At 26.8% G+C, this 26,841-nt stretch overlaps 3 protein-coding genes and 1 long non-coding RNA gene across 4 annotated transcripts in view; 2 read left to right on the forward strand and 2 right to left on the reverse strand.

Moving 5' to 3' along the window:
- The first annotated feature begins 551 nt into the window (after nucleotides 1-551).
- On the forward strand, nucleotides 552-1,130 carry LOC113373746 (zinc finger protein 235-like). The gene has a single exon (XM_026614021.1). It carries the CDS (start codon nucleotides 552-554, stop codon nucleotides 1,128-1,130), a length of 579 nt encoding a protein of 192 aa, XP_026469806.1.
- Nucleotides 1,131-2,741: 1,611 nt separating this feature from the next.
- Nucleotides 2,742-26,841, forward strand: part of LOC113372439 (cysteine protease ATG4D) — a 36,728-nt gene continuing 12,628 nt past the window's right edge. The window contains exons 1-8 of the mRNA XM_026612771.1: nucleotides 2,742-2,880; nucleotides 9,444-9,623; nucleotides 15,424-15,609; nucleotides 18,403-18,613; nucleotides 20,594-20,670; nucleotides 21,267-21,425; nucleotides 21,510-21,629; nucleotides 21,864-22,060. Coding sequence (XP_026468556.1) covers nucleotides 2,742-2,880; nucleotides 9,444-9,623; nucleotides 15,424-15,609; nucleotides 18,403-18,613; nucleotides 20,594-20,670; nucleotides 21,267-21,425; nucleotides 21,510-21,629; nucleotides 21,864-22,060 — 1,269 coding nt within the window. The remainder of the gene's footprint in view (nucleotides 2,881-9,443; nucleotides 9,624-15,423; nucleotides 15,610-18,402; nucleotides 18,614-20,593; nucleotides 20,671-21,266; nucleotides 21,426-21,509; nucleotides 21,630-21,863; nucleotides 22,061-26,841) is intronic.
- On the reverse strand, nucleotides 5,531-5,875 carry LOC113372440. The gene is made up of 3 exons (XR_003366766.1): nucleotides 5,857-5,875; nucleotides 5,676-5,786; nucleotides 5,531-5,603 (listed from the first exon to the last, which is right to left on the reverse strand). It is a non-coding gene; the product is annotated as an uncharacterized LOC113372440 (long non-coding RNA).
- On the reverse strand, nucleotides 24,447-25,849 carry LOC113372675 (GTP:AMP phosphotransferase AK3, mitochondrial-like). Its single transcript, XM_026613027.1, is given in 8 exon segments — nucleotides 24,447-24,565; nucleotides 24,568-24,628; nucleotides 24,834-24,902; nucleotides 24,904-25,007; nucleotides 25,527-25,622; nucleotides 25,625-25,645; nucleotides 25,719-25,807; nucleotides 25,809-25,849. Coding segments are annotated over 8 exon segments (600 nt in total).

Here is a 26,841-nt window from a genome sequence, read left to right on the forward strand (position 1 = left end):
TTGAATAAAACTCAAGACAATGTTGTTAACGATGTTGTGACAGATTTAACTAATTGCGGAACAATGCTGATTCAGCATTTAAAGTAAGTATTAACTACACTTGAGGGCTATTCCTTTACTAAATCATAGCCATAGTCATAATCATCAAGAGAAAGACACTCATCAATTCTAAATGAAGCTACAAACTTAAGTCAGTGTATGTCAAGTAAAAATAGTTAATTAAGGATAAGGCAATGAGAGGTATGATGATGATGTATATGTAAAAAACCATTAAAGAAAAATGTAAAAACGATAAAGCTAAAAGTTTGAATTGTAGAAAAAAATCTATTAGACCAAAAGAGATGAAATGTTGAAGCAACCTGAACAATGTTTTGAGTGTGGTAAAATTTCAACTACAGTGGTTATCTTGAAGCTCATCTACGTACGCACTCTGGTGAAAACCTTACGAATGTAATGTTTGCAAACGGAAATTTGCACAAACTGGAAATCTCGCACTGCATATGAGAACTCATACTGGTGAACGGCCTTTTCAATGTGAGATATGTAGCAAAATGTTTTCGACATCTAGTAATTTGCATGCACATCAAAAAATTCACTCAGGGATCAGAAATTATGTTTGTACTCTTTGTCGACGTGCATTCAAATCATCTACAGAATTGGCAAGTCATGCTGGTACTCACACAGGAATTAAAAATCATATCTGCAAAATTTGTGGAAAAGCCTTTTATAAAACATCTTACCTTAATGTACATATGCGTACTGTACACATAGGTGAAAAAAGACATAAATGTAGGGAATGTGGAAAAGAATTTTCTAATAGTTCAAACTTAACATGCCATTTTCGTATCCATACGGGTGGTGAAAAACCTTTTTGTTGCACATTTTGTGATGCGAGGTTTAATCAGTCTTCAGCACTTCAAAGGCATTTGAAACAGCACAATGGTAGCAAACCTCAAAAAAAATACTCAACTAGAGTAAATCCTCCTAGTGAAAATATAACATACTCTCAAATACCTATGCAATCTTCAAATATTTTAAAATGCATGAAAACAAGATTTAGTACCAATGGATTTGCAGCTAGTTACAAACGACAACACAAATATTATGCCCACAGATTACACAAAACATAACGATTATTCAAAAACTAACTTAATGGATGAAATTGCAGATTATTCAAAAACCAATTTACAACTAGATTACTAAACAAAGTGATTGTAGTAAAATTAACTCAGATTTTCTAAAGCATAACGATTATATGAAAACTCATATTGATTATGATAAAACGCACATTTTGCTTGATTATACTAAAGATCATAATGTTATAGATTATCACAAATCTAGTACAAACTTTATGTATAATCCTTAGCACAGTATAAAAAGTTCAATGCAAATGTTTAATGCAAATCACCATTGCATATTTATTTAATTGACAAGCTAAAACACATGCAGGCGAGTTATTACATTTTTCTTTAACTCACGATCAGATAACTTACCAAACATTTTTTGTTTATTAGGATAATTTTTTTAAATACTAAACATATACCAACAATTTATTATTATTAATTACAGTATATTATCTATTGTGGATTTAATTTGAACTTAGTAAATTATTATATAAAATTTATATGCAAAGTGTGTTATGCATATTGTACGAATTGATTTTATATCTTACTAACAGCAAATGTTAGTAAAATATTATGTTATGATTTGGTTACATAGCCATATGCAATGCTATTCACAATATATTTTCATTTTTATTTTAATAATATAAAAATTCACTCATTTGAGTATTATATATTCCTTTTGTTGTCAATATATTCAAGAAAATAATACTCAAAATCGCTCACTTACAAATTTATGCTTAAGTAATGTATTTTGAAAAAATATTTTGAATTTTATATTTCAATGTTAAATTGTAAACTCAAATGTATGTAATGTATTTTATTAGAATAAACACAGTTGTTTTTTAATAAGTTTTCAGATATTTTTATATTATTACTATTTTCTTACGAGTAGTACTATTGTCACTACTCATTTTGAATTCTTTGAAATGTTGATGTAATCTTAAAGCAGTTATTTGGTAATTGTACTAAATTTTAAAGCATGTGTGTTTCCAAATATTCAAGATTGTTTGAATAATGAATATTGGTATAAGTTATTGTTTTCCTTGTTGTAATTTAATTTATTTTTACACATTGAAACTTAAATTGTTTATTGTTTTTGCTGAACACTGTTCATACAGATTTGTGATAGCTTTTCCAATTTTCATTCTAGCACATTATACTGATTAATTTATTATTGTTGCTTGCACAACAAACAAAAGCAAATTTTTAAATTAATTAATAATTTGAACTTCGCGCTTATGTGATGTTTTTTTACAATGTTGGCGCACTTGCTTCTTCAATGAACTGATGTTTTAGAAGAATTGACGTTGTGACAGGCGTGATATATGCATCGAAAAATCTGAATATGTTATCATCATAACAAATATTTTGAATGAAACTACTACAGTAAATAAGTGCAGATTGTTACAGTATTGATCTCATATTTATTAATTAATTTATATATTAAAACCATAAGAATTCAAATATATGCTAAGTTAAGGTTAAAAGATTTCCTTAAAATAATATTTTTGTGATTTAAATAAAATCTATTTTTAAGTGAAGTGTATTTATGTGTATAAAATGTATTCTAAAAAATTATTGGCATCAACATCGGGATCGGGATAGATAAAATATAAAATGAGTTATGAAGTACTAAGTTGGGATAAGATAGGATTTGGTAATTTTGGTAATTCTTCCAATAACAGGCTGGAAGATGCACAATCGAAAAATAAAGTGGAAACAAAGCTTATGTCTATGTGGAATAATATGAAATATGGTAAGAATTATTCATAATATTTTTTTCAAATATTTTATTATTATGCACAATATTTATTATTCATACATTCCCAAATATATCTAATAGATTAATATATTAATATTTTTTTAATAAACTGTTGAAATTTTGTCGACGCATTTCATTATGTATTTAAATTTGATATGTTTCGTTTTTCAATCATGTAATATTATACGCTTGATAACGTATTTTTATTACTTGTTGACGTATATTATATATAAAAATATTATTACCATTGTAATCGTAATGTATGCCTAATCAATATAAGTTTAATGCCCATAGGTGTGTGTGGAATTTTTTTCTTTAGATTAATTTTACAAGTTATAAAAATATTAGTTATAAACTAGCCAAAACGTTCTCTTCATCTGTTAATTCCGAACAATTTACAAAAAATGTTTAAAATTTAACTAGCTAATAGTTCAAATTATAAAAAATAACACGTTGGCATGAAAAAAGACTCCTACTGACAAAACTCATCAATGTAGTTTTTCACACTATAGTCAATATATTGATTAAATTAGTTTCTAACTGATCATTTCTAAGTAATTCGAACATTGTAATATTGTTTTTTTTTAACTTAACCTTTTGAAGATTATAAATTAAATATTTTACTTAAGTATAAAATTGTTCTTTAAATTATTCACCGAATTCATGATATTGATATCAAAGCGCTTTTTAAGATTTTCCAAGTTTTGGTGTTGACATATATTTTTGAAAAAGTCTAAAGGAAATAAATTTAAAAATCTTAGACCATTGGAATTTTTCTATTTGTTTAGTGAGCTTTAGATATTGCGATACACAATGATACTACAATTACGATACATAACTACCCCCTAAACAATTTTACATTGCCGTTAGATTGCAGTTATATAACATCTGTTACCTGTTACATTGCGGCAACCTTATCAAATGCATTGCCTGAAGGTAACTATTTCCGCATCAAGTGCGTTACAATGTGCGTTACATTGTGAAGTTGCGGTAACTTACGGTAACATACAAATGCAATATAGATATGCGTTACATTGTGAAGTTGCGGTAACTTACGGTAATGTACCTATGCGATATGAATCAGCACTTTTTGCAATGCTTTTAATTTATGCGAAAATAAGTGATTTTCTATAAAAAAAAAGATTTACTCATATTTCATTGTATTTATTATTTAAAATTAATATTTTACAATAAACAAAGTAGCAACAAATATTTTATACTAAATAGAACAGTAACAAATATTTCAAAGTAAACAAAATAGCAACAAATATTTTATAACAAACAAATAGCAACAAATATTTTGTACTAAACAAAACAGTAACAAATATTTTATAACAAACAAATAGCAACAAATATTTTGAACTAAACAAACAGTAATAAGTATTTTATAACAAACCAATAGCAACAAATATTTGTTGCTATTGTTTGTTATAAAATATTTTGTACTAACACAAAACAGTTTTTATAACAAACAAATAGCAACAAATATTTTGAACTAAACAAAACAGTAATAAGTATTATATAACAAACAAATAGCAACAAATATTTGTTGCTATTGTTTGTTATAAAATATTTTGTACTAAACAAACAGTAACAAATATTTTATAAGAAACAAATAGCAACAAATATTTTTAACTAAACAAAACAGTAATAAGTATTTTATAACAAACAAATAGCAACAAATATCTGTTGCTATTGTTTGTTATAAAATATTTTGTACTAAACAAAACAGTTTTTATAACAAACAAATAGCAACAAATATTTTGAACTAAACAAAACAGTAATAAGTATTTTATAACAAACAAATAGCAACAAATATTTGTTGCTATTGTTGTTATAAAATATTTTGTACTAAACAAAACAGTAATAAGTATTTATAACAAACAAATAGCAACAAATATTTGGTGCTATTGCTTGTTATAAAATATTTTGTACTAAACAAAACAGTAACAAATATTTTATAACAAACAATAGCAACAAATATTTTACACTAAACAGAACAGTAATAAGTATTTTATACTAAACAAAATAGCAACAAATATTTTATACTAAACAGAACAGTAACAAATATTTATAAAGCAATAACAAACCTCATTACAAGACAGTAATAAAAAAAAACAATAAATAAACAATACAGCAACAAATATTTTAGACGATACATAAAATTTATATCAATTACATTTATTTTTCGTTATATACACAATGAAAAACAAAATAGTAACCTATTAAACGAAAAAAATAACATAATAAACTAGAATATTTTAAATGTTAAAAATAACAGTATTAAATATGTTATAATAAACAGTAACAAATATTTTTCGAAAACAATAACAAAAATATAAAATTTATATTCATTACAATTATTAATTTCATATTTTCAAATGAAACACAAATTAAATATAAAACTATTTTTAAATGATATTAATTAATAAAAGATGGAAATAAAAATATCTAGTTTTGGTCCAACTATTAAAGCTAATCAAGCTATCTCGACACACCAATATACAGAAACTTTATCACATAATTCCAAATTAGGATGACAATTTTCAAATACAATTATATTTTTTTGCAGACAAACAATATAACTAATAGAATTATAGTTGAGCATTATTAAGCTTTGATATTTTTTTTTATCGAGATACTTCCAACATCTTCATTCTCAATATTCACAATTTGTCTTAATTCCATTGTAGCCCATTCAGTATGTATTATTCCACCTTAAAAACAAATAAGAAAGGTTAAAACAGAATGTATAATAGTAATTAGTTAACAAGAACTATGATATATACCTTTCATTTATTCCTTGTTTTGCTGTTAAAAGCCTCTCGATATTCTTTCATATTAATCACATATGTTATTCGAGGCAATTTAGGATTCAAACCGAGACTTAGAATCCAATCCTAAAAATAAATTATTACAATAATAAAATATAAACCTCAAAAGCCATTAGAAATTTAAACAGTTATTTACCTTTAGTATCTTGTAGCATTGCGAAAATAAATTTTCATATCCAAATAATAAGCTCTAGTTTTTTTGAGACATCTCCAAACGCGGGCCTTATAAAAATAATTAGGCTTTTAGCACAGTAACCAACAAATAAATTATACTTACCCTTCATAATATTATATATCAAACAGCACTTCTTAAAATTCATTTTGAGGTTATTTCTTATACTCTTTCGATTTCGACGTAGCTGAACAAATAACACATAAGCAGATATGTAAAGTTTACGCCATATATACTATATATTTTTGCATTTTAGTTATACACGTAGAACTCAATATTACAAAATATTTAAAATAAAACAAGACAAAACAACTCAACAAAACAACCCCGCATATGACACAGTATAAAATGGCGTTCAGGCGACAGGCTGCAATGCAATGCACTCTGGGAAACCTGACGCCTGAGTCTGAGTCCCTCTGCCGAAAAAGGAAGACAACCGTTAAACGTTTAAAACGTTTAATCGAATTCAAAAATTTTAATATACTTTTTGAAATTTTTGTAAAAACTTCTAAGTTTTTAAATTTTTTGAAAAAATTAGTTTGTTTTAAGTAATTGAAGAAGTTAAAATTCTGTTTTTGTAAAAGAAATGCAATTTATTTCATTTAAATTTTAAAATTTTTACTGTAACTTCCCGTAGTAAGTTATAGTAGTCGCAAAAAAATCGAGAATGAAAATTTTATCGACGATTTCGGGAACAACATTCGATTCGTATTGATAAAGAGGCGTGCTGATTAGTGTTTGGCAGAGGCAGGTCTAGCCGTTCCGAAGATACGGGGCAAAAAGTTCCAAAATCGGTAACCCAGTTTTTAAGAGAACGGAGCGTCCGAATTTAATAATTCAAAAACCATTATTAAATTTTTGGGAAGGCAGATCTAGCGGTTACAGAGATCTAGTAAAAAAAATAAAAAAAAAAATTCCATTAGGCGGTCGTGCATGATTATTATCAGATATTTTATTTATTTATTTATTTATTTATTTATTTATTATACGCCAATCGGCTATGGAGATTTTAATAATATGTATCAATTTTGTTTACGTTTGCGTAACGTTTTTATGGGTTCCGTAAAATCGTTTGTTTGTTTAACAGCGACGCGGCGCTTACGCGCTTCGATATTTCATCTCATCAAAAACATTTTTCTTCAAAAGTTTTGATGAATATTGATATAATATATATATATATATATATATATATATATATATCCGTGCTCTATAACTGATACTACAGAATTTAAAAATTAGATCAATCGATTTTTCATTAAAAAAGTTGTGAAAAATATTTTCTAACAAAACATTGCACATTTATTACATTAGGTAACAAATGTATATAACTTTGTAACTCCCGATATACATTGCGCGTATATTGCACTTAGTTAACATTTGTTATGTAACTTTGCAACTATCGATAAACATTGCGCGTACATTACACTTAGTTAACATTTGTTATATAACTTTGCAACTATCGATATACATTGCACGTACATTACACTTAGTTAACATTTGTTATATAACTTTGCAACTAAAAGTTACATTGCGCGTACATTACACTTAGTTAACATTTGTTATATAACTTTGCAACTAAAAGTTACATTGCGCTTATATTACATTTAGTTAACATTTGTTATATAACTTTGTAACTAACAAGTTTCATTACGGCAACATGTAGTGTTTACTGGGTATATTACTACAGTTTTGTATATGTAAAACCACTTGATTATAAATACTTGAACTTCATAGAAATATCTTTAATGGAGTGTTTTTAATTTTCCATCATTTAAGTATTTGATAAACTTAACGCCCAAACGTATATTCCACTTATTTGTATATAAAAATATTTAAGTTAAGTATATCTGTTGAAATCCATCAATAACATAGTTCTTAGCACACATTTTGTTTGCTGATTTAGGAGTTAAAACCTTCATGCAAATTCCATTTCTATTCTCAGAATGTAATTAGATTAAATTATGCGAAAAATTAATAATTTATTAGATTATATTATGGGTAAAGGTATTATATTTTTATAGTATTTTAGAGTAAAGCAGTAATTAGATTAAATAATGGGAAACAGTTTTATATTTTTACAGTATTTTATTTAAAATATTTTAGATTATTAAAAGAGAAATTTTCTGGGAGGTTTATTACGCAATCATTTTATCCTCAGTTTTATTTGAAAGCTCCAGAACATAATTTTAAATTATGGGACAAGGTATTATATTTTTACACTATTTTGGAGTAAAGCAGTAATTAGATTAAATAATGGGAAAAGGTATTATATTTTTACTGTATTTTATTTAAAAATATATTATATCTAAATTAAAAAAGAAATTTTCTGGGAGGTTTATCATGAAATCATTTTATCATCAGTTTATTTGAAAGCTCTAGAACATAAATGTTAAATTATGGGAAAAGGTATTATATTTTTACAGTATTTTATTAAAAATATTTTATATTATTAAAAAAGAAATTTGCTGGGAGCTTTATTACGTAATTTCAAATTAGTTTCATTTGAAAGCTCCAGAACATAATTTAAGTAATTTAATTTGCCATATTTTAATTCAAATTAAGAGACATTAATCCACAGTCTCCAATAAAAATCCAGTCATTATAGTAAGTTCACCTGGGAATTCGAGATACCCAGCTGTAAGCCTGTAAATTCTTGTATTTTGCACCCTAAAAGTTGTCTCAAAACCTACATATGGCAGAGTGTACGCAACATATGTAGGTTTTGAGACAACTTTCAGGGTGCAAAATACAAGTATTTGCAGACTTACAGCTGGGTATCTCGAATTCCGAGATTCTTACCTAATTTAAACTTACTGGACTATAATCTTAAATAAGTTAAATACATGTAAATTAAATTATTCAAAATTATGATATAGTGGCTATACAAAAATATATGGTTCTTACTCATGATATGTAATCAAATAATTATGTATAAGTAATAAGTGATGTAATCAAATATGGCCAACTATTAGTTTTAATGTCTGATATTATTTAATTTGCCGTAGGATAAGTTATAGTAATCGCAAAAAAATCGAAAATGAAAAATGTATATATCTTACGTTTCACATATTAGGCATACTTAGAAAAAATGGATGTATGTGTGTGTGTGGTGCGGATACAAATTTTCGCAGACGATTTCGGGAACACCGATCAACCGATTTGAATAATTCAAAAAACATTCGATTCGTATTGATAAGGAGACATGCTGATTAGTTTTTGGCGAAGGCAGGTTTAGCCGTTCCGAAGATACGGGGCAAAAAGTGCTAAAAACGGTAATTCAGAGGGCAGAACAGAGCGTCCGTTTTTAATAATTCAAAAAATATTTGACTTGTATTGATAAGATGAAGAACTTATAAAATTTTTGGGAAGGCAGGTTCAGCGGTTACAGACTCCCAATAAAATAAGTTACAAAATGTCATTTGGCGGTCAAAAATGTTTTTTCGGATATATGTACATCAAATTATCAGATATTTTATAGAGATTTTAATAATGTGTACACATTTTGTGTAATTTTTTTCTGGGTTTATCTCACTAGTTTTTTATAATTACAGGCTGGACAGTTAAAATTCGTACAAATTTCTCAAAAGAGCTCCCAGTTTGGCTTTTGGGTAGATGCTACCACAAAAAATCTCCATCGCCGGAGTCTTCGGTGGAAGTTTTGGGTAGCTCAATTAGTTCCATGGAACTTGCTACTGATGCAACCGGCATGGATAATGTTTGGGAAGGAGATAGTGAGTATTATTTTTTTATTAATAAAACATATTCTTTTGTTCTGCCCTTGTATGAGCTGGCGTATTTAGATGGCAACCCAACGGTTAACCTATCCTTATTTGATAGATTTTTATTAGAAGAATTTAACTAGTAGTGATATGACAATATCACTAATCAATATCAATAATATATCAATAATATACAATAATCAATATCAATAATATATGATAGTGATCATATATTATTGAATTGCTAGTGTTCGAGAAGGGCTATTTTCACTTGGAAATATATTTTGAATTAGATATGAAGTAACTGTAATTGAATTATGATATGAAGTTCATTGCATATTTAATTATCTTAGAGATCTACAATTAAATAAAATATTTCTCTGACTTAAAAGCTTAGGGAATTTTAACCTTTCGAAATGTGTGAACTCTACTACTACAAAATTTACTACTGGAATTTTGTTATTTACATGGGCTGACGAGTGTTTCCAGCTATATTTGTAAGTTTTATACAGATCGATCAATATATTATAAATCACTCGATAAAGTCAATCGTTTTTTTAAACATACACATTTATTTCCATCTCTTGTATGATGTGGTATGCCAAAATATTTAGAAGGTCTTCAAATACAAATACACTACAAATATTTATTTTTGATTTTGCCAATTCTATTTGAAGTTACAAAAACTTTATTTCGTTAGGTACATAATATTTTCCTTCTTTTAAGTCATAGATGAATTAATGACAAGTTTGAAATTGGTAGAAATCAACATTAAATATTTTCATCATATCCCATAAATTTTATATATAAAGGTATTGAAATAAAAAAAACACTTGTATAAAATATATTATTAACTTCCCGAAGGAGAATTTTGTTTTCATAAAAAAATCCGATTCGCCGATTTATGTTTTCTCGACGTTTCAAGCCATTCTGAATCGAATGAGACCAAATTTGGGAAAAGTATGTGTGTGTGTGCGTATATATATGTGAACAGAATTTTTGCCGTAAATCGATGTTTTCTCAAAAACGCCTGAACCGATTTTAGAAATTTAAATGCATTTGATGTATCTCGATGAGGATTATCGTTTTTCAGTTTTGTGGGACGATCGGTCGAGCCGTTTCTTTGAAATTTAGAAAAAGGAAAGGAAAAAAGTATTAAACTTTTCGCTCACATTTAAGCTCATACTACCGAATCGATTTTAAAAAATCAAAAACTGTTCGAAAGATATTAGTTGGGAATGGTACTGATTAGTTTTAGGTAAAGATCTATCGAGCCGTTTTCTGGTAATTAACTGTTGAAAAAAAAATTTAAGCCGATTTTTATGGAACTTTTTTGGCGATATATACCATGGTCTTATATAACTTACTGAAATATTACGGCCTTACTCATAAATGAATTATTTACACATATCGGGAAGTTTATGTAACTTGCCTCAAGGCAAAATACCAATACCATTCAGTTAAAATAACAAATGATATAAATGCTGGCATGTTATCAATAATATATTTTTAAATAATCCGTAAAGTATACACAATTTAAAGAATTTCGTGTTTTTAACCGCAATTAGAATTTACAAATAAACTGTAATACGTGAGAATTTACTTGTTCTACTAAATTTTAATAATGTTATTTTTTCTATGATTACATACTAGGTTATGATGTGTGTAATTTAATAAATTTGAAGTGTTTTCAGAATATTTGTGAAATATGAGTCAAAGTACATAAATTTCAGTGAACATTAATCATCTGTGCATAATTGATAAAAAAAATTACATCAGATTATGACGTATTTCCTAGTAATATAATTTTAATATTTTATGTGCTCATAAAATTTACTCTTATCGTTTTTTATGAAAGATGTTGTAAACAATGTTTGTGCTATATATTATAATTTGAGGCAACATTAAATTTGTCGATGGTTTTTGATTGCAAATTAATGGCTTTATTTTTTGCCAATTTGTTTTTATCTTGTTTGTATAATTTATATACTAGATTTATTCAAAGTTTGATAAAAGAATGTATTTTGATAACTTCACAGCTGGTGTAGTATGTTTTTCTTTGCATTTATTGTGATTGTGAATTATAAAAGATAAATGGATCAAAAATCAATGACACTATATTTGGAATTTATTAATCACTTCATATCGCACAAAATATGTTCTAGAAATATTTATGATTCATGAAGATGAAATAATATTATGATGATTCTGCAACGGTTTGTTGTGATAATATAATTATAGATCTACTAATATAAATATTATAGAGAAATTTTGTTTCCAATAACTTGAGAGTTTAGACATCTAGAAATTATTTATACAATTTGCAAAAAAAGTTGAAAAAATGAGCAGGACTCTTGTTGTGTGAGCTAAAATTTGTTCTTTTGTCGACTTAAAATCTTTTTAACTAGACTTAAAATCTAGTTAAGGCAAAATACCACTTACACCTGATTATCTTGGTTCTTCTGTTGCAAATATCATGAAACATGAAGCAAAATATCAGGTGATAATAAAAAATATTTGGAAATTGTACTTTTGTTCAATTACTTGTTTTGTTAGCAAATCTCTTGAGATGAAATATAATCTGGAATTTTATAATCCTTTTTTTTCCTCCAATAAAAGAGTTGATCATAGAGTTCTCTCTATGGAGCGAAATCCAAGCTATTTATTCTTATAATTATTCTAACTTATAATTTTTTCTCGGTATAACTAAAGCTTAGAAGAATTATTGCATCTTCATTGCCATTTATTTATTGTTTAAAAAAGGTTTTTTTTTAGAGAATTTGGTTACCTTTGAACATTGTGTATTTGAAAGTTTAATTAGCGTCATAAGAGTCGATCGAACAAAATAAATATTATATGCGTAATTTTGTTAATAATGCGTTATGTATACAAAACTTTTGTGACTAAGAGTGAGTGCGATGTTTGCAGATATTTTAATAAGAAATTATTCTAAATTTACTTTATTCTTAATTTTTATAAATTGAAAAATAAATACTATAAAACATGTGTGTACGAGAGAGTACATAAATAAAGTTTACCTTTTTGAGGAGATTCTCAAAAACATGCCTATGAGTGTGATCATAAAAGTTTGTAAATCAAGGATATAATATATTAGTTCTTACACGTTTTAATAAAAGATTTCAAAGATCCTAATAAATAATAATAATATAAATTATTATGTATATTCTTTAAAGTTTCATTTTTGTTAGGTGGATTTTTTATATATATATATTTTTAAAGATATATTTTCATTAGGACTTACCTTCAAAGTTTGAATATCCTCTGGCATACTTTTATAATATAGATTTTTTTTCATAAACACACTCTTGTATTTATTTATTAATTTAACTTAAGTGCACTATACATTCAATTTAGCTAAAAAAATATTTCAATTATAACAGATTTCCTTAAGTAAAACATTTATTACTTACTTCGAAAAAAAACTGAACTATGCAATAAATATAGTGTTAAAATTTAATTTCTCTAGAGTAAAAAAATTGTTTAAAATTAGTTACGACCGCATGGCAAGATTTGACAAATAATTTTAATTCGATTGTACGTTTGACTAGTTACATATCGTTGATCGATTTTTTTAAAAGTTTATTGATTATATATTGTAAGTGGATATCAGATTGAATTGTGTTTCATTACAAAAGGTAACAAATGTAACATTATATGGCTTTTTTATATTGCAAATGTTTTTGGTTTATGTTTCTGAACAATAAAAATAAATAGTGGGGCGCATGGCATCGTGCTTTAAGGCAAATTGCTGGAACTTCCCGTACCAATAATTATTTTTTTTTAAAAAGATTAACATTTTTGAAAAAAATAGATTTTTGAGAAACTATAAATTTTGAAAAAAAAAATATTTTTCTGGAAAAAAGACTTTTTGAAAAAAAAATGTTTTCTTTATTTTGAAATATTTTGGAAGTTCTAAACTTTTTTTCAAAGCAATCGTACTGCTTTAACTGCATGGAGTGAACAAATCGAAGCGCGTAAGCGCCGCGTCGCCGTCTAACGGATAAACATAGGTACGGAACCCATAAGAATGTAACAAAATTTATACTTATTGTTAAAATTTCTATAAAACATCTGATAATTTCATGTGCATATGCCTAATGATTACTTTTGGCCGCCAAATGGCTTTTTTTTACTTTTTCACTAGATCTCCGAAACCGCTAGACCTGCCTTCATGAAAATTTAATCAGATGTTCATCTTAGGCAAATTAGTATAAGAAACTTTCGTAAATGCAAGTTGGTAGCCTAAAACCTTATAACGTAATTAAAATTAAGCAATATATTGTAATAAGGCATAAGGCAAGCTTATTTATTTAATTTAAATATTGTACTAAACTCTTATTATAATTATAAATACTTTCATAATTATAAATGCTTATAAATGCTTTTTTCTTGTGGAAGGAAATTTGTTAAAGTTTAAGTAAATATTTATATTTATATTAATATTTAAATTTTGGATAAACAGAAAATAAATTATCTTAATTGAATTAATTACAGTAAAATACAACTCTAAAACAATATTAAGTCTAACATTAGTATTAGATATACAATAACTTAAAGAAAAAATGTTATAATATTGGGATAGTTTATTTAGGGCTTGTAGATTTTGAGATTCTTCTGATGGTTAAAAAAATCCTTTAAATATTCGTTACGCGATTTTTAGTTAAGTCTACAAAATAGTAATACATAGTAATACTAATACATAATGTTACTAAAAATTATGGTGGCGAATTGCTGATTTGTGTTAATTGTTTTATTGTTGACTCCAAATTATTAATTAACTATCTAATTATTTTTTATAGCTTTTCTAGGAGCATCTTTATATTACATTGGTGTGAGTTTTTGGTTTTCAACAAATTTATAATAATAGTCTTTTTATATCATTACGATTTAGTATGGATAGTATTATTATCATTATTATTATAATTAATTGCAAATAATTGTTTGATTTATCAATTGCTTTTAAGTATTTATTATTCTATTGTTGTACAAACATTTCTCATTCGTTTAAATGTATGTGTACCCTTTATGTTTTTCTTTAATATTTATATGGCTTTATTATATCTCAAATAACAATAAAATGTTGTTTCAGAACAAGCAAATTAAATTAATTTTATGGCAAAGGCATGAAATTAAATTCAATTATTCACTATCCTTCTTGTTAAAATTAGTACTTCTTTACTAATATCTTCATATACTATAACTATAACATTTTCAATCATATTTCAATATGCATGCTCAGCAAGGAAAATATTATATGCAAATTAATTGCATTGCTTTTTACACCACTACAAAAATGTGAAATATAATTAACCCTTTGCACTCGCCAATTGCGAGAATAATATGTATTTTGCCGCCGGAGCGGCGCCATCCGAGTGGAAAGGGTTAAATTCTAAAACAATTCACTAGCATTGTCACTGTTTAAAACCCTGTTTGATTATAATAAGATTTAACAAGAATGTAAGATTTTTGCAATGTTTGGAAAAGATTTTAGTTGTAATGGAGCCAGAATCAAGTAAAAATTCGGTCAGAATCTGGTAAAGGAGAGTTTTCGTTAGAATCTGGTGAGGAAGAGTCTGATTAGAATCTATTCGGGATCGAGGCGGATTCGCGTCGGAATCAAATTAGAATCTGGTTATCATTCGATTACAATTTGGTTTGCCTAAAACAAACTTTTTTCTGAACGTTAACAAGGAGTGTAAGATTGTAAACCATTAATTATGTATTTTACATCGCAAACTTTTATAATTTGTGTTAAACGCCAAATTATTAATAACTATCTATTTTGTTGCAGGTGGTATAGAAGGTTTCAAATTAGATTTTACATCTCGACTTTGGCTCACATATCGCAGAGAATTTGCAACTTTGCGAAGCAACAATACTGGGCCTTCATTTTCATCAGATTGTGGTTGGGGATGCATGCTCAGGAGTGGACAAATGATGCTGGCTCAAGCTCTGATTTGCCATTTTCTTGGAAGAGGTTTGTGGAAAACTCTTTTTTATCTTTATTTGTAACTAGATCTATTGAAAGCAATTTTTTCATGTTTGGAACTATGTGTTGATTCTTTCTTCTGCTTTGCTATCATTAAATCGGAAAATGATAGAATAGATCCAACATTGTGGTGTAATGGTTAAGAATGTGGGCTAGCACAAACTAGTCCCGGCCAATTCGATATTAAACTATATATAATTATAATTTATTATTATTTATTTATTAGTTCTACTTCAATTTTTGTCATTTATGAAATGCAACCATATGGTAATTTCAAAATTTTCAAAATGAAAGTTGCTTAGGTATTACTTGTAACACTTTGTTTCACCGTAGATGTATTTATTTGTATGTCATTTAATTTATTTTGGAATAATTAAAGACCAAGTGATTATTTAAAGCTTTTGAAGCCAACTAATTACTAGTGGTGTATGGTATTGTGCCTTAAGGCAAATTGCTGGACCTTCCCGTACCGTTATGAAATATTCGTGGAATATTAAATGTTTTCAAATAGATTATTATAAATACTACAACTTATATATGTTTACAGAAAAGTAAATAAACAAAACTTCAATTAATCAATCGACTTTAAAATTAAGGACATTGTCGAATATTTATAATGCTCTTCGGATGCTCCGTTCTCTCAAAAACTCGATTTCTATTTTCTGCACTCTTTGCCCCGTATCTTCGAAACGGCTGGGCCTGCCTTTGCCAAAAACTAATATGCACATCTCCCTGTCAATAGGAATCGAATGTTTTTTGTACCATTCAAATCGGTTGATCCGTGCACCCGAAATCGTGGACGAAAAATTGTTTCCATCCATTTGTTCTGAGCTATGCCAAAATGTTCAAAAACCTTCAAAACGTGAAGAAAAGCAAAAAAATTTATTCCGAATTTTGGAGGATTACAATAACTTACCCTAGGAGAAGTTAAAAAACAATAATTTCTAACTTATTGTATTTTGTTAATGAATTTAAAGTCAGGCAGTAATTCAGTAAGGATCGAAAATTACAAAAGAACATGAAGCTTATTTTCAAATTATTTATCAGATTAAATACTATTTGCCGTGCAAAGAACATAAAGTAGCACAGTTTTATCGATTGCTATTTCATCTATAATTTAGATCAGTACCTACTACTTAAATACAAAACAATGAGTTATTATGTTAATAAAATTAGATTTTTTTTAATATTTTACGTTTTTGAAATGTTTTTCGAACTTGCTCACAATAAAGACTAATTAAAGCTCTCATACCGATTTATTGCAATTCTATTATTTACATGTCATGCTATCACTTATATAATTTATTTAATTTTATATGTACCATTTTTACTGGTTTAGTTTAAATACAAAATTTTCTTTATACTTGTAATTTATTTCAAATTTCATATGACATTGAAATCGGCATCAAGTTAATTATCGGCTTGAGAGCAAATATTTAAACTATAAAACAGAATAATTAGCACTACCTCGTGAAATTTTCAAACGATAGAAATGTTATGCATATTACCCTAATTTTATGTTGTTTTTTGCATGTCAGAAATCGATTGTTGTAAATTTGCATTGTGGAAAGTTTTGTTTAATCAATTTACTAAATAAATAAACAAGATCCAGAATTTTTAACAAAATTGTAAAATTCAAAATCAATTTGTATTACTTGGATGTCGAATTAATTACTTAACTAAATAGATTGGCAAATAATTTAATATAGGTCTATGCATGGTCTATGATAATTACTAACAATAAGTGAAGATTCAACCAAACTAAAAATTGTTCATTTCACAAATAATAGTTCTGATAAATAATTAAACTTTGAATAACCACGCATTGCGTTTTAACTATAAATTAATTAAATGAACCCATTAAACTATAAATTAATTACTGATTTTTCTTTTAGAAAACTAAAACAAATGTGATTTTTTATTAACTCCCGTAGGGTAAGTTATAGTAATCGCAAAAAAATCGAAAATGAATTTTTTTAAATATCTTTACGTTTCAAAGGTTTCTGAATATTTTGGCATACCTTAGAAAAAATTGATGTATGTGTGTGTGTATGAATGTATGTGTGTTTGTGCGGATACAAATTTTCGTCGACGATGTTCCACCGAGCAACCGATTTGAATCATTCAAAAAACATTCGATTTGTATTGATAAGGAGACGTGCTGATTAGTTTTGGTAAAGGCAAGGTCTAGCAATTTCGAAGATACGGGGCAGAAAGTGCCAAAAACGGTAACTCATTTTTTAAGAGAGCGAAGCGTCCGATTTTAATAATTCAAAAAACATTTTACTTGTATTGACAAGACGAAGAACTTATACAATTTTTGGGAAGACAGGTCTAGCGGTTTCGGAGAACTAGTAAAAAAAGTAAAATGAAATACCATTTGGCGGTCAAAATTAATCATTAGACGTTTGCACATCAAATAATCAGGTATTTTATAAAGATTTTAATAATCTGTATCATTTTTTTTAATAATGTGTTTACCTTTCTATGAGTTCAGTAACTTTGTCTCTATGCAGCCTAAGCAATGCGATTGCTTTGACAAAAATTTCATAATTTCCAAAATATTTCAAAATAAAGAAAACATTTTTTTCAAGTTCTTTTTTCCAAAAAAGTCAATTTTTTTTTCAAAAATTCAAAATTTCTCAAAAATTAAATTTTTCAAAAAAAAATTAGTCTTTTTTAAATAAAATAATTTTTGGTACAGGAAGTTTCAGCAATTTGCCTTAAGGCACCACTGGTTATTCTATTTAGCTACTAAGTTTTACATTATATTTTTCTCAGGCTGGCGTTGGCATGGTGAACGCAGTGGGATGCACATGACTGCTGCTGCATTTCAAGAAGACAGGTTGCATCGAATGATTGTGAAATGGTTCGGAGACAAATCCTCCAAGAACAGCCCGCTTTCCATACACGCATTGGTAGCCCTTGGAGAGCAGGCCGGCAGACGGGCTGGTGACTGGTACGGACCAGGGGCTGTGGCACATCTTTTAAAGTAATTTATAATTTATTATTTATTACTGAACGCCAAACCTAACTGCGAAATAATTTACTTTGTGCAATATAAAAATAATAATTATATCATGCATGAAACTTGCTCAAAATATTTATTGATAGTCATTAGTAGTAGCACTTTTCTATCCCATACTATCTCAACCGAATATTTTTGAACTGTATATATATATATATATATATATATATATATATATATATATATATATATATATGCAGAGCCGGACCACTTTGAATGCAATGCATGCAAAAAATGCGGGCGCACGCCTTAGGGGGCGCCAACACGAGATTATGATATGAAATTTATAATATAGTTTTTTGAAAAACATTCAAGAAATATATAATTTCTTTGCGTTTTCTACTAATCTTTGGACAATGCTTTTAAAATACGTTAAAATTTTAACTCTAAAACAACAATCTGATATACGATGGGAAGGTAAAGATGAATACATACACTTTCGTCCTTATATCATTTAGGAGAAATTTACGATGCAATTTTGGATATTTTAAATTATGAAAAATTAAATCAAAATAATCCAACATGAATTATCAGTGTTATGTTTAATAATGCAAGGCTAACATTTTTTGGGCTTCTTTTATTTGCTCATTGGAATAAATTGCATAAAATCCTCAAACTACGTAAGTAAAATGTTTCAAAATCCAAATATTAATATTACACATGCGTTAAAAATAATTGAAATCTAAGAATTTAAGAATAGTTCGGTAGTGCGACAACGAAAGAAACCTCGACAATTTGATTATGAGCACCCGCGATTTGCTTCGATCTTCTAAATAAATTAATAATGAATGTGCTTTTAGATTCTATCTAATTCTTTGTGTACTAAATCCAGAATTATTAAGAAGTATTTGAAAAAATAACCTTAATATTTATATAATTTTAATGATAAACTGTTAAACCAGTTAAAATAATAGAGTGCTAAAAAAAATGGTATGCAACGCTGAAGACCCCAGGACGGGCCCATATATTGTTTTGTCATCTATTTTTGTTAATATGATTATATTCATTTTATATTTTTCAATATTTTATTAGATCAGTTTATTGATTTTTTTTGCAAAAGGCCAAATGTACAGTAGAGATAATATTTTGTTTGATGATTTTGGTTGTACTTTTATTAATATTTGTATGTATTTATTTTCGCTAAAATGCTGATATATGCATTCAGAAGCAAATACTGATTATCTTCAATCACTTCATAACACTAGTTATTTCTAGTGAAACATATCATATGTCTAATCGAATAATATATAAATAATATATTAAATAATATATTGAATGCGCAGGGAGAAATTGAGAAAATGTTCTTTTCTAGATTGATCTTGGCAACTTTTTTTCCTAAAAATTAAATAAATTAACTTCTACATTGGATGGCATATTAGCATAGATCATTATTTATTTACTTATATATACGCCAATCGGCTACGTACAGTAAATTTATAATATTACACTAATAATTTTATTAAGTTTATAACTTAAAAATCTACTAATATAAATTTGAATACTAACTACGCACGTTTTCTTTGAGGATTTAGTTTTATTGGCAATTCTATTTGATCGAAGTCCTTGTCTAGGTGTGACAAATTATATTTTTGCTAATAGTTCTGGTGATTCTATGATGCCATCCACAATCTTGTAGAAAAAAGAAGACTCATGATTTTTCTCCGATTCATTATGTCTTGAACTTATCATTGATATTAATATTTTCAAATAATGAGGAATGCTTGAAATATTTAAAAATTTAAACTGACTGTAAAATAGACAATAGCTCATTAAAAAAATCATTCAAGCTCTTGATAGGTTGTTGCAAGATTTGCTAGGAAACGCATTATTGTCTACTTATTTTATTTTATATGGTTTTCTGAAGGTTTTATCAAAAACCCAACTTTTATAATTTTAGTATTTTCTGAAGCAATATTTCAACTAGATTCACTTACTTTTTTACAGGCAAGCGGTTCAGCAAGCGGCTCAAGAAAACACCGAATTAGATAATCTCGCTGTTTATGTTGCTCAAGATTGCGCAGGTGAGAATTTGTAATCAGTTTATAATAACAATATTTGCTAGTTCTATTTTTAGAATATTACAAGGTTATCTGTTCATATGTATTGCCTATTTTAAGTATTAGATTTGTTCCACAAATATGAGAGAAATTGTTAAAATTACTGATCTAGCTGGATTTAAATTTTTAATTACATATGAGATAATTTTTTATGTACAGTTTATATTTATTTATAAAATAATTTTCAGTAATAATGCATAGTATATAGCTTTCTTATTAACTTATAATATTATTTTAATTTTTCCAATACATTCAAATGGTTGCAATAAAGCAAAGCTTACGTCTACAATATTTTATAAGTTATATATATAAACGTGTCATATTTATAAAAGTTATAAAATAATATCACATGCTTCATTTTTAATAAATATAAAAAAATATTTATTACTTTTATTAATAAGTTAATTTGTCAAATTCATCACAACTATAATGAATTAAATACTAAATTGAAAAATAAGTTATTTTATTCAGAATTAAATCATTCCATTCATAAAAAGCAAATTAATATGAGAGTAGTGTAATCTTTCAATAATTATTTTAAATTAATTTTAATTTTACAGTGTATTTACAAGATGTTTTGGACTGTTGTCAACCTACTGCAAAAATAAATGCTACACCACCTTGGAAACAGAAATCTTCAAGTTCGCAAAGTAATACTGAACGAGTCAGTACAAATTCTGCTTGGAAAGCACTAGTTCTTTTAGTACCATTAAGATTAGGTAAATCTCAAAATAATTCATCAATTATGTCAAAAACTCGATATAAAAATGTTGATTATCTATTTATGTTATTCTAAATTGCAGGAGCAGAAAAATTAAATCAAATTTATGGTCCTTGTTTGCTGGCTATGTTGAGTCAGGAAAGTTGTATAGGTATTATTGGTGGAAGGCCAAGGCATTCCTTATATTTTATAGGATATCAAGGTAAATTTGATTAGTTTTATCTTTATATATTTTTGATAACTTCTTAGAATTGTATTCTTATGCCAACATTACAGTTTTTATAAATATAAGTTTCTCGGTCAGGAAGTTATATTAAAAGTTTTAATCTACCAGTATAACTGATACCTTATTAATGAATATATAGTGGATAATTAATAATGTTGGCGTATATTGGCGAGAATTGTACATATTTGACAATATTTTTTTCAATTTCAGATGACAAATTAATACATTTGGATCCACATTACTGCCAGGATGCTGTAGACGTGTGGGTACCAGATTTTCCATTACAGTCATTCCATTGTAAAAGTCCTCGGAAGATGAATCTCTCAAAGATAGATCCCAGTTGTTGTATAGGGTTTTATTTACCAACTCGTCATGAATTCGAATCGTTTGTACAAAATATACAAGAGGTATGTAGAAAACTAACATTATTGATGATAATTTCAAAGATTAATTAAATATTTAAATTTTTACATTAATCATAACTAAATGAATTCATCATTTTTTTGAGAATATTTTAATAAAGCATTTTTTTGAACAAATATTATAGGTATTCGTAATATATTTGTATTCTTTCTTATATACTCTTAAAAGAATGTACAAAAATAATTGAAAATTAATTTTTAAAACTCTGATTCCGATTTCTAGTCAAAACTAATTGCTTTTTAGTGTCATTTTTATCATATTTTGTGTTAAGTTTTTATTCTACTACTTCAAGAATTCTAAAGTTCATTTTCATCTTTACTATATGATTATTTAAGTAAAATTAGCACATTTTTGTTATAAATTTAGTTGTGTTAAGTAAAATTGTGTAGATTAGCTAGTAGAGTAGTATGTTTGTATTAAAATAAATTTTAGTGAAATGAATTGAATTTAAGATATTTAGATTTCACAATTTTTCTGTGTTTACTTATTTCATTTACTTAATTTGTTACAGTATTTAGTTCCACCCAGTTGTGTTCTTAGTTCTTACTTAAGTTCTTAGTGTTTTTACTTAATTTGTTACAGTACTTAGTTCCACCCAGTTGTGTTCCTGGATCCAGCGAGTATCCAATGTTTGTATTTTGTGAAGGTAAAAGCACACAAGCCCAAGGAACGCCTCTAAATATCTCCAGATATTGTCCATCTTCTCAACTTCTTCAAAGTGATAGCGACTTTGAAACAGAAGAATTTGAACTTCTCTGAAGGCATTTTATTGCATTTGGCAAGTGTTAACATTCTATCATCAAGGAAATCAATAAATAGATAAGTAAGTATATTTAAATCACCTCTAAAATATGTTATCTATAGATTCATTAAAATTTCATGACAAATACATTTGCAAGATCTGCGAAATATCATCTGCATATCACTTGCACATCATTTACTTATTTACTAGTATCGTGTCATTTTCTAAGCACAAGTGATAGATGAATTGTTTAAGTTTGTATTCAAAGTTTATATTGCCATGTTGTGTAATTTTAATCAAGTTATTTATGAAAAAATTAAACGGCAAATTAGAAATGTTTATAAAATATAAATTTAACCAAAAAATCTATTACATATGCATAGCTTTTAAATGTAGAAATGTTCTTTTGGTAAATTGTAAATAGGAAAGAAAAAAAATTCTAATTTTCATTGAAGCTTATATGTTACCGCAAAGTGTTCAAAGCTTGCCTCATTTCAATAAATTAATGAAAGCAAATGTAATTAATTTATAATTTTTTACTTTATTTATTTAATTTATATTTATAAAACAAAAATATTTTTTCTTCTTACCATAAAATACATTATTTTAGAATTGTGAAACTTAATATTGTGATAAACGTAGGTAATAGTTATTTGCTGTATTTGTGCTAAACATGGGCCAAATAATTCTAAGTTGTATTACTAATTAATTAATTTGAATAATTATTCTGCCACACATTTTGTTTATATATATAATATATAATATAGATCATGCACTTGGGAATCTTTTGATATAAGTTTATTTTAACTGTGTTGCACTCAAAATATAATCTGCAAATAAACTGATGTTAAATATATATAATTGGAAATATGCTTCCAGTGTAATTTTTCATTTGCTTCTGCTACTTTTGAAAAACTTGACTTGAAAAACTCACAATTAATTAAAGAGCAACATATCAGCATATGAGTAAATACCTATTTGCCATCCAAGTATTACTACACTATATATACTGCACAGAAAATTAATGCTTGTTAATTAATCTGTTATAGTGATCAGAAATATTATTGAGCAAACTATAATTTAAAAGTTTGATTTGTACTAATGCTCTGAATATGATATTTAGCAACTGTGGAATACAACCCTTACAATTCCTACTGCAAATAATCATGAATACTACGTATGAAATAAATATTACCCCTTATTCATGTGAGATAACAGGTGTAAAGTAGCAATTGCTCTTCCTTATTTACTATTGATATAAAGTTCACTTCATTAAATTTAATGTCATAATTCTCACAGCCAAGCGTTACTACCCATGACAATAAAATTTTGTGCGGTATATGAAAATATTAGATAATATTTTGTTTACAAAAATATAACTCATTTATGAATATGCTTAAAATAAAAATTTGTCATTAAAATTAAATTCTTGAAGTACATATGCTTTTGTTAGTCATGTTGAGTGTCTATAAATTTCGACTCATTGTATCATCTCTTCTTAGTTTTTCCAACTCCGGTATGAATTTCAATTGGTTATATCTATTTAGAAGTTTCTGCACCTTTAATTTTAATTTAAAATTACATTTGAAATATAGAATGATTGCAATATTTTACGAGATAAAATATATTTACGTGTGAGGCCAAATTTCATCTGAAGTATTTCCTTTAAAATCATGGAGGATGCCTTTTTTTCTGTAAAATTCAATCACAGGTCTAGTCAAGTTTTCATATATTGTGAGACGCTTTTGACGGATGCTGGCTGATCATCTTCCCTTTGTTCTAATGTTTCACCAGTGATATCATCTTTGCCCTGAACATAATTAATTTAATAATTAATACCAATTATAAGAATTTGGGAAATCATTCATTAAGATTTTTACAAAGCTCAGGTGGTGGACATTTTAAAAATTTCGTTTACATATACAAAACATTCTTTTACTATAAAAATTTCTTTAATTAAATAAATTGGAATAAAGAATTATTGCTTTCATATTTATATTTTTTTTTATACTAACGGGTATTTTAGGTTCATTAAATCCAACATTATAAACTCTTCCACTTGACAAATGTATCCATCTGCTTTTTTACTCTGTCTATTATAACATCAAATGGAACGGTAAGATTTATGACCATATCTAAAGGATAAGCTGACCAAAGAGCTTCAGCTTGTGGCAGAGTTCTAGGGTATCCTGTAAAAAATATAGCCAACAAATATTAAAATATATATTAATTGAAATATGATTTACATATGAACTAAAAATATATTGGCTTGCACAGTGAAAAAAAATACTTAAAAGATATTAAACTTTTATTTCCAACAAATTTAGATTTGTTTTTAAGTATGTTAGTACTTGGAATACCAAACAAGTCAATTAAAATATAAATATAAGTACTAAATATTTGAAGATATATATACAAATAATTTAAAATATAAAAAATTAAGAAATCTTGATGTGACCGGCAACTATGTGTCACTGTGCCAATCTCAAATATATAATCATTTACTTTAGGTAAGCAATATAAATACTTAAAACTAAAAATTTAGAAGAAACTAAAACTTATTTTACATTTATGAAACATCAATTACTGTTTATAATATAAATACAAATCTCTCAAGGCAATTTTGGTAATCCAAATACTATATCCTAGACCTGAGGAAATATATCCTAGGCCTTAATTTTTTTTCTTATTATTATTATTATTATTACCATCTAATAACCAAGGTATAGATCCTGCACTAGCAATTTCTCTATGTATAAATTTGATCATGAAACTATCAGGAACCAGTCGCCCATCATTAATTACTTTTTTGCTACTTTGCCTAAATCTGCAGTAACATAAATTGAGTAAATATTATATAAAATAGCTATAAATATAATCGTTTTTATAGTCATTATTACCAGTCTGATTCTCAATGTGCGCTCTTAATTTATCACCACTTGAAATGTGTTGCATATTAAAAGTTTTGGTTATTCTTGAAGAAATTGTCCTTTCCTGATGCCGGAGCACCCAAAATGACGGCTCTGATCATATTGCTTAGATTATAGAAAACTTATTTTACTTGAAATTTTGAAAAATTTATAACTAAATATTCCGACGTATAACATTTTTTTTGATAAATCTTATTGCATGTTTGACCTTTGATTTATTTGTAGTGGAAAGGGATTTATGTCAATAGAATAATAACATAAATTTTGTATTTTTGAAAAGCTTTAACTAAAACATTTTTATATTTTTTTTTTACATTTTTATTTAATTGGAAAACTTGATGAAGGTTCTATCAAACCCTTGTATAAAATGACAGTTGTGAAAAATATTTTCACAACTTTGCAAACTTAGAGGTAAAACTTTTAAAATAAGTTATTTACATAGCATTTTTAAGATAAAAAATAATTTAAAATACTTATATTGTAAAAATTAACATATTAATAACATCTTAATTTATTATATTTGAAATTCGCGCCGTTTGGCGTTGTGTCAAACTGGTTTTGACAGTGTAGTATTTCTTTCTAGATATTTTCCCAAGACGTCAGACATACAATTTCAATAATTTTAAGATTACAAGAATAAATTACAAATAAATACTGAATTATACTAAAAAACCATGTCGGCAAGCTTGGCTGCTAGGAGATCATGTAAGTTTTGGGATTTGTTAGCATTTTAAATCGAATTATATATAATATCACGGTTATATAACCTAATAATAAATAAAAATTATGTTATATCCAGTGGGTACTTTATGGAGGCAAGGATGGAATGAAATCCAGAAGTAATGCGTTAGTACTGCCATGGGACTGGCTGGAGTTGCATCAGCTGTTATGCCATTTATAGAACCTATGTACTTGAAGGTGGAGACGACAGAAAATATCGAATGGGATATGGTGGTAAGAAAAGTAATTAGATTTACATAAGTTCCTTTGTACATATTATAGTTTAATTTTCTACGTGATCATAAATTAGTCTTCTACAGTGAAATGCTTTTTTTACAAACCAACTGAATATTCTTTCATTGCTTGAAATTTA

This window comes from Ctenocephalides felis, unplaced genomic scaffold (assembly GCF_003426905.1).
Source record: "Ctenocephalides felis isolate EL2017-DRISC unplaced genomic scaffold, ASM342690v1 CF-g0.4_SCAFFOLD_01604, whole genome shotgun sequence".
NCBI classification, from domain to species: domain Eukaryota; kingdom Metazoa; phylum Arthropoda; class Insecta; order Siphonaptera; family Pulicidae; genus Ctenocephalides; species Ctenocephalides felis.